This window comes from Hemiscyllium ocellatum, chromosome 20 (assembly GCF_020745735.1).
Source record: "Hemiscyllium ocellatum isolate sHemOce1 chromosome 20, sHemOce1.pat.X.cur, whole genome shotgun sequence".
Classification (NCBI taxonomy): Eukaryota; Metazoa; Chordata; class Chondrichthyes; order Orectolobiformes; family Hemiscylliidae; genus Hemiscyllium; species Hemiscyllium ocellatum.
The window spans coordinates 20,522,489-20,538,007 of NC_083420.1; the positions used below are offsets into that span (position 1 = coordinate 20,522,489).

The 15,519-nt window shown below is 38.4% G+C and overlaps 1 protein-coding gene across 2 annotated transcripts in view; it reads left to right on the top strand.

Annotated features, from left to right (window-relative positions):
* Window positions 1-14,801, top strand: part of LOC132825167 (platelet-derived growth factor subunit A-like) — a 36,909-nt gene extending 22,108 nt beyond the window's left edge. Inside the window, exons 5-7 of one of the 2 annotated variants that reach the window (XM_060840191.1) lie at window positions 9,956-10,079; window positions 11,495-11,624; window positions 13,951-14,801. In XM_060840191.1, the coding sequence (XP_060696174.1) occupies window positions 9,956-10,079; window positions 11,495-11,604 (234 nt within the window). In that variant the 3' untranslated portion in view covers window positions 11,605-11,624; window positions 13,951-14,801. The remainder of the gene's footprint in view (window positions 1-9,955; window positions 10,080-11,494; window positions 11,625-13,950) is intronic. The other variant, XM_060840192.1, reaches the window with a different exon arrangement.
* Window positions 14,802-15,519: the final 718 nt, after the last annotated feature.

Below are 15,519 nucleotides of genomic sequence, written 5' to 3' on the forward strand. Positions count from 1 at the left end.
GTCAACTCCAGCAGCAGCAGCAGGTTTAGGACTTGAGAGGCAAAATAAAGGGAAGAATTCACAAAAAGCAAAAACTAATGCAACAGCTGTAACCTAAAAGACCTCAGAGTTAAACCTCAGACAATTGCCTAAACCATTAACAGCTTAAAGACTACTCAACTGCTTAAGGCTATTTCAAAAGTAAATGGGTGTGCTGTGGAGAATACAAGAAAGTGCTGAATACCTTCTGAATTTTTCTGAACTAAAGATTACACCATCAGGCGCACATCTTTTAATTTACACAACCCACTCACTGCCTCATTTTAAGCTTCTGGGATTCAACTGTTTAATAGTTTTGTAACACTTAAACGTTGGAGCCAAATCAATCTCACATTGAACCAGGGGATGTTTCTTTTTAGACTTTTATTAAGACATTGTGACAGGTATATTCTATTATGTGAAGAAAATATCAATGCAAAAAGCCTGTGCAACAAAATAAAGAGCCTTTCAACTTGTCTATTAAGTGTCTTGCAAGCACAAAGTCTTAGTAGACATGGACACAGGCTGGAAACATGCCTGAAATGTTGTAGTTCTTGATTTGCAAACCCGTGTTTGAAGATAATGAGGTTCAATGGCAGTAGCAAAGTATCACCGTATACACACAGAACTGAATACAAGTCATATTGGACTCAAAGTATTGACTATGTTTCTCTCTTCCCCACAGATGTTTTCAGAACTGTTGAGTTTCTCCAGCCCTGTCTGTTTTTAAATCACAGTATTACGTGTGCCGTAAGCACAACTTGGTTGAAATTGGAAAGTGATATTGGTAACACATACATTTGCAAGTTTAAATAAAATTCTTCTATCCACCATTTTCATCTAAAAGTGCTTAGGTAGTGCAGAGGGGTTTCATATGTTCAATTAGACCTTGTTAAATCTTAACTACATTTACTGGCTAATATTGTATTTATACCATTCGATTGTATTATCACAACTAGCCCCAGCCATCAATTTCCTGCGATCTGAATGAGACATTATCATATCAACTTATTATTGTGATTCCCATCATACATTGATCTAAAAACAAATTATACCATAGGATGAATGAGTTAATGAGCAGACTGTTTTGTGCTGGAGATGACAGAGGGAGTAATGAATTGCTACAGAAGATTAATTCCTTTTGTTTTAAGATTGTTTAATAGCTGGAGTATGTGCAGTATGGTAATCTTATTTAAGGAAGGATGAAAACACATTGAAAGCAGTTCAGAGAAACTTACGAGACTAATACCTGGATAAGTGGATCTGTCTTATGAGGAAATGTTGGACTGGTTAGACTTGAATGAAATACATAAGATCCTAAGGCATGGTAGATATGGAGAGGACATTTCTGTTTATGGGAAAAACCTAGAACTGGGGGTCACCCATTGTAACAGAGACGAGGTAATTTGTTTTCGTTGAAGGTCCTGTACTTTGCTGAAAGCAGAGACTTTGATTATTTGTTAGAGGTGAATAGGTTCTTGCTAAAGGTAAAATGGTCTCTTGGGTAGGTAGGTATATACAATCAGAATAGCCGTGGTTAATAAATGGCAGGGCAGGCTTGGAAGGCTGAATGGCTTGCTCCTGCTTCTTGTTCCTGTGAAATCTGACATACATTGTTTTAGTGAACCTGATTTCCAATTAATGACATTTAGTTAATGGTCTGTCCTGAATCATTTGGCAATTATGCTAAATCCACAACTAAACTAATTGGACTTTTAACAAACTCTTGAAAATGGCAGGATTAATTCATTCTTCATGTTTTTGACATGGTTCTGGGTCTTGATTTGTCATGGGAAACTTGCAAACTTGTTGAAACATTGTAGGATAGTTATAAGTAGAATTGGAAAAAAAATCACTGGACTTGGTTGAAAGGACAGGTATGATGGTTTTAATTTTGTAAACATTACATCCAAAGAAAGCGTGAGTATTTTTCATCTCCCTTTTGTTTCAGCTGTCGAGATTAGTTAGGGCTCCACCATTTGATCTACTGGTTCAGGACAGAGCAAATACCCATCCCAGATGACAATTGTTTGCATAGCTCTTTAATTTTGATAATGTCATTTCTTCTGTAAGGCTAATTGTCCTTTAAATTACATCACATTAGTGTTGCTGATCCTGAATTCAGTCAGAACTACAGTATCAATGTAAAAAGTTTGGACTGAATGGGGGTTGTGAAGAGGTGTGGTGCTGTTGTTAGGTTTGCATTTAGTGCCACATCTCAGTTTTTCAGGCTGCTGTCAAATTGCAGATAGGCCAAGATTCTGATGAAAGATCGCAGACCCAAAATATTAAATTTGTTTTGCACTCCATTGATGCTGCCAGATTGCAATTATTGTAGTGGTTTTGTCTTTATTTCAATATTTGCAGATTAACATTACTTTTCCATTGCTGAACTACCTAAATCTTTCACAATTGAAGGAGAGAGCAAACTTGAATCACTATTAGAACTTGAAAGCAACTACATATTCAAAAGTGCAACCTTGGTTCTTTGAATTAAATGTAAATGGCCGTAGGAGAGAGCATCATCTATTGCAAAGAGAAGTTAATGTAAATGTGTCATAGCACCCATCTAGGGAGTGGTCTATATTCACCTTTGTTGGTTTTCTTTGTCTTTGTTCATGCTGTCTGGTCCTGTTGGTGCCTTAGATGAATCCTGTCACTGTGGCAGAATTCATCTAAGGTACCAACTGTAGGTGTTCTTTGTTCGTTTTTCACAATAGAAGTGATTTGCCTTTTGAAGTTTTCCTTCTCACACTGAATTTGAGTTTTGTCATGCTAAGAACATTACCATTATCACCTATTTTTGTCATCCAGAGAGGTGACTTTCCAGCAAGGGTTTCAGCCATAAAAATATTTCAATGTGTGAGTGTGTGTATATGTCTACTAATGACAAATGAAGCTTGTTTCTGTTCCTTGCTGAGAGATTCACCAGTGATTCTATAGGCCATAAAGATAGTTTGCAGAGGACTAATGCAATAAAATAGCAGAATACCTTTTAATAGCTTTAAACTGAATTCTGCAGCTCTATATATCTCTATATATTTTAAAATATGTTTTGAGAGTGACTTTACATATCTGCACTGCCAGCTTGAAAGCAACATATCAGAAATCCAAGCATGTGTTACTGAATGACTTTGTTTCCACTATTGAAAATAATTTTATTTTATTTATATTATTGCCTTTATATTTTATAAAGTCTTTTATTTATATATTGTATTTAGTTAGATATTTTCATCCAAGCTAAAGGCCAGACAATAATTTTCCAAAATATGTCTGGATTAGATTTTCCTAAAATGTTGAATATATTTCTTTTGAACAGGAATACAGTAATGATAGACTAAAGTTGTACACAGGCACAAGAAAGAGCCTCTTAGTTCTCTCGTTGTGTTTTATGGGGAGCTGCTAAATGGGCAAAAAGAACTAAAATTATTCATTGGATGTATGTAATCCTAGATTTATTGCCCAGCCCATAGTGATTGTATAACTTTATGATAAACTGGACTGTTAGTCTACCAAATCCAGTAGACTCGCACTTAAACAATATTGAATGGGGATAATGGGTTTCCTTCTGCAAACAGTAATAGAAGGCCTTTTGGTTTATTTTTATGATGCCTCAGAATCTTTCAATGTAACTTTTCTCCTTTAATTATGAATTGCTAAATGGAAGTCAAATTTTTTAGCTTTGTGTAGTGTGATTATCGCCTGCTAATTCATTATCAGAATCATTATAGTGGCAACAACTTGCATTCACATAATTCCCTCAGTATAGTAAAGTATCCCAGGAGGCTGGGGAGATGGGAACTGGAATGATGTGTGTATTCTCTGCAGTTAATTTATAAGAGGGAATTATTGATATTCACGATCTAGACATCTTCTGAAATATAAACGTTTTGTCAGCTCAAACTTTTTTAGCTGGGGGAAATCAGCAGGTCTGGCAGCATAGACTCATGGTCATAGAGATGTACAACACGGAAACAGATCCTTCAGTCCAACTTGTTCATGCTGACCAGCTATTCCAACCTAATCTAGTCCCATTTGCCAGCACTTGGCCCATATCCCTCTAAACCCTTAATATTCATATACCCATCCAGATGCGTTTTAAATGTTGTAATTGTACCAGCCTCTACCACTTCCTCTGGCAGCTCTTTCCATACATGCACTGCCCTCTGTGTGAAACAGTTGTCCCTTAGGTCCCTTTTATATCCTTCCCTCCTCAGCCGAAACCTATGCTCTCTAGTTCTGGACCCCAACCCACCCCAGGGAAAAAGCATTGTCTATTTATCCTATCCATGCCCCTCATGATTTTATAAACCTCTGAGGTCACCCCTTAGCCTCCGATGCTCAAGGGAAACAGCCCCAGCCTGTTCAGCCTCTCCCTATGTCCCAAATCTTCCAAACCTGGCAAAATCCTTGTAAATCTTTTCTGAACCTTTTCAAGTTTCACACCATTCTTCCGATAGGAAGGAGAACAGAATTGCATGCAATATTCCAAAAATGGCCTAACCAATGTCCTGTACAGCTTCAACGTGACCTCCCAACTCCTGTACTCAATACTCTGACCAATAAAGGAGAGTATACTAAATGCCTTCTTCATTATCCTATCTATGTGCAACTCGTATTTTCAAGGAGCTATGAACCTGCACTCCAAGGTCTCTTTGTTCAGCAACACTCCCTTGGACCTTACCATTAAGTGTATAAGTCGTGCTAAGATTTGTGTTCCCAAAATGCAGCACCTCGCATTTATCTGAATTAAACTCCATCTGCCACTCGTCAGCTCATTGACCCATCTGATCAAGATCCCATTGTAATCTGAGGTAACCTTCTTTGCTGTTCACTACACCTCCAATTTTGGTGTCATCTGCAAACTTACTAACTATACCTCTTACACTCACATCCAAATCATTTATATAAATGACAAAAAGAAATGGACCTCGTAGAGATGTATAGCACGTAAACAGACCCTTCAGTGCAACTTGTCCATGCTGACCAGATATCCTAACCTAATCTAGTCCAATTTACCAGCACTTGGCCCATATCCCTCCAAACCCTTCTTACTCATATACCCACCAGATGCCTTTTAAATGTTGTAATTGTACCAGCTTCCATCACTTCCTCTAGCAGTTCATTCCACACACGCACCACTCGCTGTGTGAAAAAGCTGCCCCATCGGAGGGTCAGTGTGGACTTGTTGGGCCAAAGGGCCTGGTTCCACACTGTAAGTAATCTAATCTAATCTAATCTCCTACTAGATTTTCCCACCCCAGGGAAAAGAGCTTGTCCATTTATCCTATCCATGCCCTTGATAATTTTATAAACCTCTATAAGGTAACACCTCACTTTCCGACACTCCAAGGAAAATAGCCCTGCTCTATTCAGCCTCTCCCTATAGCTAAAATCCTCCAATCCTGGCAACATCCTCGTAAATCTTTTCTGAATCCTTTCAAGTTTCACAACATACTTCCAATAGGAAGGAGACCGCAACATGACCTCCCAACTCCTATACTCAGTGCTCTGACCAATAAAGGAAAGCTTACCAAATGCCTTCTTCACTATTCTATCTACCGGTGATTCTACTTTCAAGGAGATATGAAGCTGCACTCCAAGGTCTCTTTGTTCAGTACTCCTTAGGACCTTCCCATTAACTGTATAAGTCCTGGTCTGGTTTGCTTTTCCAAAATGCAGCACCTCGCATTTATCTAAATTATCTCCTGAGCCCAATGGCCCATCTCCTATGTTCACATCCAAATCATTTATATAAATGATGAAAAGCATTGGACCCAGCATCACTACTTGTGGCATACCACAGGTCACAGGCCTCCAGTCTGAAAAGCAATCATCCATCACCATCCTCTGTCTTCTACCTTTGAGCCAGTTCTGTATCCAGATGGCTAATTCTCCATGTATTTTATGAAATCTCACCTTGCTAACGAGTCTCCCATGGGGAACGCCTTACTGAAGTCCATGTAGATTATGTTGACAGCTCTGCTGTCATCAATCCTCTTTAGTTAGTTCTTCAAAAAATTAAATCAAGTTTGTGAGACATGATTTCCAATGCTCAAAGCCATGCTGACTATCCTTAATCACTCCTTGCCTTTCCAAATACATGTAAATCCTGTCCCTCAGGATTCCTTTGAACGTCTTGCCCACCATCGATGTCAGGTTCACCGGTCTATAGTTCCCTGGCTTTTCCTTACCACCTTGCGTAAATAGTGGCACCATATTTACCACATCAACCTTCTGTGTTCTGGCACCTCACCTGTGACTATTGATGATATAAATATCTCAGAAAAGGGTCCAGTAATCACTTCCCTAGCTTCACACAGAGTTCTAGGGTACACCTGATCAGGTCCTGGGGATTTATCCACTTTTCTGCATTTCGAGACATCCAGCACTTCCTCCTCTGTAATATGGACATTTTTCAATATGTCAGCATCTATTTTCCTACAGTCTATATCTTCCATGTCCTTCTCCACAGTAAACATTGATGCAAGATACTCATTTAGTATCTCCCACTTCTTCCTCGGCTCCACACATAAGCTGCCTTGCTGATCTTTGAGGGGCCCTATTCTCTCCCTAGTTACCCTTTTGTCCTTAATGTATTTATAAAATCCCTTTGGATTCTCCTTAACCCTATTTCTGCCAAAGCTGTCTCATGTCCCCTTTTTGCCCTCATGATTTCCCTCTTAAGTATACTCCTACTGCGTTTATACTTTTCTAAGGATTCGTTCAATCTCTTCAGTCTATACTTGATGTATGCTTCCTTCTTTTTCTTAACCCAACCCTCAATTTCTCTAGTCATCCAGCATTCCCTATACTTACCAGCCTTTCCTTTCACCCTAAAAGGAATATACTGTCTCTTTTCTCTTGTTATCTTCTTTCTGAAGGCTTCCCATTTTCCAGCTGTCCCTGTACCTGTGAGCATCTGCCGCCAGTTCTTGCCTACTATCGTCAAAATTAGCCTTTGTCCAATGTAGAACTTCATCTTTTAGATCTGGTCTCTCTTTTTCCATCACTATTTTAAATCTAATAGAATTATGGTCGCTGGCCCCAAAGTGCTCCCCCACTGACACCTCAGTCACCTGCCCTGCCTTATTTCCCAAGAGTAGGTCAAGTTTTGCACCTTCTCTAGTAGGTACCTCCAAGTACTGAATCAGAAAATTTTCTTGTACACACTTAACGAATTCCTCTCCATCTAAACCCGTAACACTATGCCAATCCCAGTCTGAGTTTGGAAAATTAAAATCCCCTACCATAACCATCCTATTATTCTTACAGATAACTGAAATCTCCATACAAATTTGTTTCTCAATTTTCCTCTTGACTATTAGGGGGTTCTATAATACAATCCCAATAAGGTGATCATCCCTTTCTTATTTCTCAGTTCTACACAAATAACTTCCCTGGACATATTCCCAGGAATATCCTCCGTCAGTATAGCAGTAATGCTGTCTCTTGGAACATTAAGTTGCCAGTCCTGACCATCTCTGGGCTAAGTTTCTGTGATTGCAATGATATCCCAGTCCCATGTTCCTAACCATGCCCTGAGTTAATTTGCCTTACTTGTTAGGCTTCTTGCATTGAAGTAAATGCAGTTTAATTTATCAGTCCTACCTTGTTCTCTGCTTTGTTGCTGCCTGTCTTGCCTGTTTGACTCGCTCCCTTTCCCAACTATACCAGTCTCAGATTGATGTCTTTCCTCACTATTTTCCTGACTCCCACTCCCCCACCTTACTAGTTTAAATTATCCAAAGGACCTCTAGCAAATCTCCCTGCCAGTATATTAGTCCACTTCCAATTCAAGTTCAATCCGTTCTCCTTGCACAGATCACTTCTACCATATAAGAGATTCCAATTATCCAAAAATGTAAACCCTTCTCCCCTGCGCCAGTTCCTCAGTCATGCATTCATCTGCTCTATCCTCCTATTCTTACCCTCACTAGCTCATAGCACTGGGAGTAATCCAGATATTACTACCCTCAAGGACCTTTTTTTTTAAATTCCTGCCTAACTTTTTATATTGTCCCTTCAGAATCATATCCTTTTCCCTTCCTATGCCATTCGTTCCAATGTGCACAATGGCCTCCTGCTGGTCTCTCTCCCCTTTGAGAACATTCTGCACCCTCTTTGTGACATCCTTGATCCTGCCACCAGGGAAGCAACACACATTCTGTTTTTTAACTGTTGGCCGCAGAAACCTCTATCTGTGCCTCGGACTAGGAAGTCCCCTATTACAGTTGATTGCTTGGAATACAACATACTCCTCATTACTTTGGAGTCAGTCTCGATAGCAAAAACTTGGCTGTATGTGCTACATGCCCCTGAGAGTCCATCACCCCCTAAATTTTCCAAAATAGCATGCTTTTCTGAAATGGGGATAACCACAGAAAACTCCTCCTACCTTTTTTTGCAGTTAACCCATCTATCTGATTGTATCTGTAGCTTTTCTGCCTTCCTATAACTGCCATCCATCATACTCCCTAGCTCTTGTAAATTCCTCTCAATGTCACTCAAATCAATCCATGTGATCTGACAGGATTTGCAACCAAAGACACTTCCTGCAGACATAATCATCAGTAACATGGAAATTCTCCCTAAACCTCCACATCCAACAGGAAGAGCACATCACTTTACTAAAGGCCAACTTTCCTTCTTCACAATCTACAGACCCAGAAGATAGCACTATTGTTTTGCTCTAAAAAAGTGTTCCTTTAATTTTTGCGGTTTGTATTTTTAAAATATAATCAAGAGACAGATCTCACTAAAACATATAATCAAGAAAGGACCCACTCTACTCACTATTGGAGACTTACAACAAAGCTTAAAAACTATGCATGTATCTGTTCCTGTGCTGTGAGCTCTCCCACACAGATTCTTCCAAGGTCAGCTGTGAATTTCGCTGTTTGTTAATTTTTTCTAGATGCACTCCAATGTCCAGAGATACATGAACTCAAACAGCAAAGGAAGTAACTGTGCAGATTAACTGCTGTCAGTTAGCAGTGTAGGTTTCTTTTTCTCTCTCCCTCACTGACCATGTGGTTGCAGCCTTTTGTCTGTCTTTCTCCTTTTAAAAGTGCTGTTGTTTTGATCTTTCTCCCCCAAAGTTCCCAAACAAAGCAACTGCATATAAAACAGTAGTTACTGCTCCTCGGATTGAAGAAAATCACCTCCAACAACTGAAATTCCTCAAAAAAGGAGCAGCTCTTACCCCATGAGCTTTATCCCATGATCCAACTTGGATTGTGAATTGCACTTGCTGACTAATACCTGTGTGAGAATACAAACTGATCTTCTTTTATAATCTGCAGATCATGAAAAGCTGTCTGCTTTGAACAGGTAGAAATTTAGTGTTGATGCAGAGAAGAGGCCCAGTGGAATAGCATTTAAAGGTTTATATCACATGTACTGTCTAAACTTTGCTTTACAGTATTGCTGTTTTTTGCATTTACAATTTTTTTATGACTTAAAACTGAACTTATACATTTGACTGTAGATTTTAATCTATTCTTATTCACACAATATTAGTGCTTTGGAAAACTTTATTGTAAAGCTGCTTTAAGTGCTAGATTAATACAATTGACTAGAAGAGGTTAATGACTGTGTTCGAACAGTGGACATATTCCACTATTGGAGGGAAGTGCTGTATTGATTGATTTTCATTGGGGTACTGTTGTAGGTGATACTTTTTTTTGGTTTCTGTACTTTCATCTCAGTAACCCTAAATCCAATATTGTATTTGTTGTTCCTACAGTTTGCCCATGGAAACACAAGATAGTTTTGATCTGTTTTTAAATATGAGGTACATTACATAAATTATGTTGGAAATATTGAATCCATAATAGTGAATGTTTTAATTCCCATGAACTGAATTCATTCTCTCCATTATATCATGTAGTAACTATAGGATAAGACTATTAACATACTTTTTGTTGATTTACAGGTTGCAAAAGTGGAGTATATAAGGCGCAAGCCCAGATTAAAGGAGGTTATAGTGAGGTTAGAAGAGCACCTGGAATGTATGTGCACATTACTACATTCTAATTCAGAACACAGAGAACATGAAGGTACTTGACTGCATCTAAAGTGCTTTGGTTTATCTGTGTTTAGTGTTATTGTGAAAATGCCTTAGGATGTTTTGCTATGTTAAAGGTGCTTTTTAAAGAGATGTTGTTGTTAAACTATTTCACATTATTAAACAGTACATTTGGCAATATTAAAATATAATTTGCAGTTTCTTCAGCAGATGCATTCTAACATTGTTAAGTTCTTACTGATAGAGTTGCTACAATTGGATGACCAGACTACTTAGTTTTGAAGGTCTGTCTTGCAATTGCTAAATTGTAAACCAGATAGTAGGTCTTAATTTTTAGTATGGAGATCTACAAATCATCCCTCATTTGATCATCTTAGCAAAAATTTGGAAGTTGAAGCCTTGAAATTGGAATGATATTTTGTGATATCACTAGCAGACATTAATGTGTTTGAGTATTATTAGTATGCTGTTTTAATGAGGACTAAAGTTAAACAGAATCAATATCTTTGAAATAAGTTTTTTGCAGTTATTTTGATCAACCATGTTAGCACATTTCCAGAGCTGAAAATGTGTTGCTGGTTAAAGCACAGCAGGTTAGGCAGCATCCAAGGGACAGGAAATTCGACGTTTCGGGCCAGAGCCCTTCATCAGCCCTTCCTGATGAAGGGCTCTGGCCCGAAACGTCGAATTTCCTGTCCCTTGGATGCTGCCTAACCTGCTGTGCTTTAACCAGCAACACATTTTCAGCTCTGATCTCCAGCATCTGCAGACCTCACTTTTTACTAGGACATTTCCAGAGCAGGTTGATCTTGAATCAAGACCTTCTAGCCCAGAGTAAGAGGTTTTGTAAGAACAAGTTAATATTTGAAGCATTAAGCTTCTTATTATCCACAAAAACTGATGCAGGAACAGGACTGGTCGCTTCAGCCAGTTGAGAACTTTTGTCAACCAACTTTTTAATCCCCATTCCTGCCCATGTACTTTGATAATCATACTCCCTTTTGATATTACACTGACTTTCTGAGTCACTGTATTTCACATTTTTCTAACTCTAAAGTTTTTTGATCCAGACCTGCTTTTAGCCAGCTTAGTTCAAGACTTAACCATTGCTGATAGTTAAAAGGCTTATTGAACAAAGTAAGTAAGATAGGAAAATGATAAAATTGATTTTTTAAAAATTGAACTTCTTAAAATTGAGTTGAATAACTGAGCTACTGTACACGTGCACTAATTCTCTTGTTGAAATTATTCTTTCTTCCGATAAGTCAAACCTCCTGCCCCTTCATCAGTTTGAGACTGAACAAAAAGATGATATCCCTGCATTTAGTGGTCAATGAAGTATGATAAAGCTGCTGAGTTAGTAAGATTGTGATCTGTTTTTGGCTAGAAACAGCTCCAGTACTTGTTGATATCTGTATAAATTCCAACACAAGTGCATTTTCTTAGGGCCTTTCACCAGCCCAAAGCGCTTTAAAGGAAGAAATAGTGAAAAAATTAAAAAACGGAAGCGTAAAAAGTTAATACTGGCACCTGACAAGGATGTGTTTCCAACATAAAAGCTCTGGGATGCATTCAGGTAGGACCTGCTGTGCTGATAACTGATATCAGCCTGCATAAATCATCAGCAAAAATTAATAAATAGATGCTATAATTTAACACAATCACATTCCAGTTTGTAGCACATATCACCTTGAGATTGGGTAGAAATAATTTTTTGATGGGCTTGATTGATTCTGCCTTTGGGGAGTTATGCTTCCTGGAGCTGATCACTGCTGGATGTTTCACACCTTCACTGCTTATTTTACCTTTCACTGATTTGAAGGGCATGCACCTGCACAATCCTAGCCTGACCTTTTCCTGCACTATTGCTGATTGTTGACTGCTTGATTTCTTGTACAAATCTCAATGACTTGCCCTGTGTGAATTGATTTTGTGTGAAATGACTGCATTTTTATAACTTTGTTTGTTTATAAATGCATTTTGTGTTCATGGTTAGATCAAACGAAATATTTTGTCGGAATAAGTAAGGTTCCTCGGTTGTTCTCACCTCACACTACCCTTACTCATTTATTTACTGTTATCTTCTTATTTATGATTCCGTTTTTGGCTACTTCAGCCAATGTTAGGTAGTGGTTGGCCTGTTTACATGAAGGATATAACAGGCAAGTTTCAATCTGTTCCCATTTCCTTTCAGTATGTAAGAGGGCCCTTTGGATAACAGTCAGGTCAGAAATGGAAACGTAAGTTCCTCTCAACACTTTAGCCCAGAAACACAGGAGCAGTTTGTAATGCTGTGCTACTCTGACTAAACTGAGCACTGGCAAGGAAGTTTCAGGGCTATGTGATTTAATACATTGAACGGTGCCTTTATCCACTGGAGAATTGGGAATGCTACTGAGCAATCCATATGCGGAAGTGATGATTGTGGACTGAATGGAATGCTCAGTTGCTGAGGCGATGATTACCAAACACCATTTAGAGCCGAGCTTGATAATTGGCTGCTCTGCAAATCTTTGTTTTAAAATAAATCTTGTATCTGTGCAGTGTCGTGCTGCAGTTGCCTTTCCTCCAGTTACTTGATTGGACACTGTTCCTTTAACCATTTACTTCTCAGCATTACTGTTTTGAACTCCAGTGTCACTAATATTGTGCTATTTTTGATTATGACATTTTAGTCCCAAAAATGTCACCGGTTTTAAGCTGTACCTCACAGTATTCACCCCAACCCAAACTATCCCAAATGTTATTCTGGATCTTGCGTGAGCCAGTCTTAACAGGGCTGATATCTTCTCAGTCCGTCCTTGCATTGGACAGAGGAAATTCTGCAGGATTGTGGGGTTTTTTTGTTATTTATTCCTGGGATGTGGGTATTGCTGGCTAGACCAGCATTTGTTGCCCATTCTTTGAGGAGCATTTAAGAATCAACCACATTTTAGTGTATCGGAAATCATATGTAGACTAGACTAGACCAGATAAGGAGCATTAGTGAAACAGATGAGTTTTTACAACAATTAGCAGGGGTTACATGTTCGCAAACTTCTTATTCCATGATTTTTATTGAATTCAAGTTTCACTATCTATGTGGTATGATTCAAACCAATGTTCCCTGAACTTGAACCTGATGTTCTTGTTTACAAGTTCAGAGACATTATCACTTTTCCACGACTTCTCCAAGATAGTGTTTCGACCTAAGTCCCCTCTATGATTTTTTTTCCTGCATGGACCTCCGAGGTTCCTGGGTGTCAGCAACGGAAATCAATATATTGGCACGTCGATAGATGTGTGCAGACCCTCAGAGCAACTGCACAGTGTAGTCCCGACCACTAGTCAGGGATTACTGCTTAAAATTATATGTTCGGAAATTGAGCAGGGATAGAATTTGTCTCAACTGAATAGGTCCTTAATGGTGAATTGATGACAGCAGTTTGCTTTTTTCTAACTATACACAGCTGAAAGACCTATTTGGAACAGGAGTTGGAAGCAAATTGAGTGGAAAGGAACAGTTACACACTCGTGTTGGTTTAATGTTGATATCCAAAAAGCACATATCTGTGCACAATCCTTCAGCTATGTACGTTTGATTGCAGACAAAAGAAGCTTGCTAATTATATTTTTAAACAAGTGGTTGAAACTTACAACATGATCTGCTGTTAACTGATTGTTATGTTTGCGATCATCAAATTCCTTTACTACAATGCCGACACATGTGGGCTTGAATGAGTGTCTTGCCAAGAAAACATTAGCAAAGACTTTGACATTAAGATGTCACTCTCGATTTAATAAACCACAATGTACACTAGACCCATTTCATACTGTGCTCAAAAAAGGATTGATTGTTTGCTTGCTATTTACTCAAGATGCAGTAATGGTCTTATTTATGTTTAATCTTCCTTCTCTTGCAGATGTGAGGTGAAAATAAGCTACATGAGGACTTACAGTGGGGGGCATGCACGTACATCTCTTTTGTTACATGCCAAAAGCCTATTGCCAAAGGTGCTTTTTCTCGACTGTTATTTTCCTTTGCCCTCATTAGAACTGTTTTCCCAGCAAATTGAAAATGGACAAAAAAAACTGTCTTAATTCCAAGGCAATCAGGAGGAATATTGTGGAATGAGACTGCTCAGTGAACTGACGGGAGGCATCTTGATGTTTTATATACATTGAAAAAAAAGGCATTCAAATAGATGGCAAGAATGTCTAAAATGCTGCTGAAAGGACATGGTTTCAAGTGAATGGAGAACATATAATGAAGAACTTTAAAAATGGTGCTGTTGATTAATAGGCTGTGTCTCCCTAAAGCCTCAATGGGACTTAACACAAATGAGAGGCACGGACCATTTGAGAAGCCTCTGCCAGTACTTTCTTTTCCAGAGCTTATCCACAAGACTGTGGGGCAATCTTGCACATTGTTCTTGTTTTCATATGAACTACGCAGTTCCTTCAGAGGGGATCGGGTGGGGAGCCTTGAAGACGGATGTTGAGTTTATTCTCACACCATTGAGCGTATATTAAGCTTGCTTCTACTGTATTCTTTTTAATGTTTTATTATTCTGTGGACTACTTGTATATTTTATTGCATTTAGGAGACTGCAGGTATGTCTTTCCAGCATATCATTGATTTATTTTACTGGAAGAATATGATCTTTAACCAAGCTGTTCAGAAAATTGCGTTCTTGTAAAATAAAATCCCAGTCTTTTCAATATGTTCCTTTCTTTCCCCTCCTTTCTAATTTAAAGCATTTTAAGTAAAATTATTTTGCATTAATAAATGATACAAAAAGCTGGAAAATAACATTTATTTCTGGTCTGTACAGTCTGAAAATGTTTTTTTTGCCTGTTAGTAATAGCACATTTTTGTGAATTCCATCTTTTGAAGGAAAAGCATTTTCTAACTTTTATTTCACATGTGTGATTGTCTGAAATGATCAAGAGTATATATGGCAATGAGAACCATAAAAATATGGACAGTGAGCTCTACAAGAAAACCTGATGTTCTACCAGAAAACCTGATCTTTTTTAAAATATGTGGTCACAATAATAATTAAACTTCTGAATATATTCAAGAAAGTAGTGCTGTGATTTACAAAAAAGACTATTGGTCATTCACTTAATAGGGGCTTCCATTATTCCACTTTGGTCATGCTTTACAATTTATCTTTCCATTAGGTCATTTCATTGGCTGCTACTGAGCCAAACCCCTAAATTCAAACCATCCCCATTCCTGTTCTGCTGATTTAACAATAGCAAGGGTATGCTGGCTGTCCATGTCTCCTGTTCTTCTTTATCGACCATTCGACCTAAATGTCTACTGCTCAGCTTTGATTTGGGCAGTTGTACGGTTGTGACACGGAATGAGGCTAGGGGTGAACTTAGCTTTGCTGATGTCTTCAATCCTCACACTATCTTGACTTGTTACTATGTCACCATTCCTTTACTATTGCTAGGTCACAATCCTGGAACACCCTTCCTAA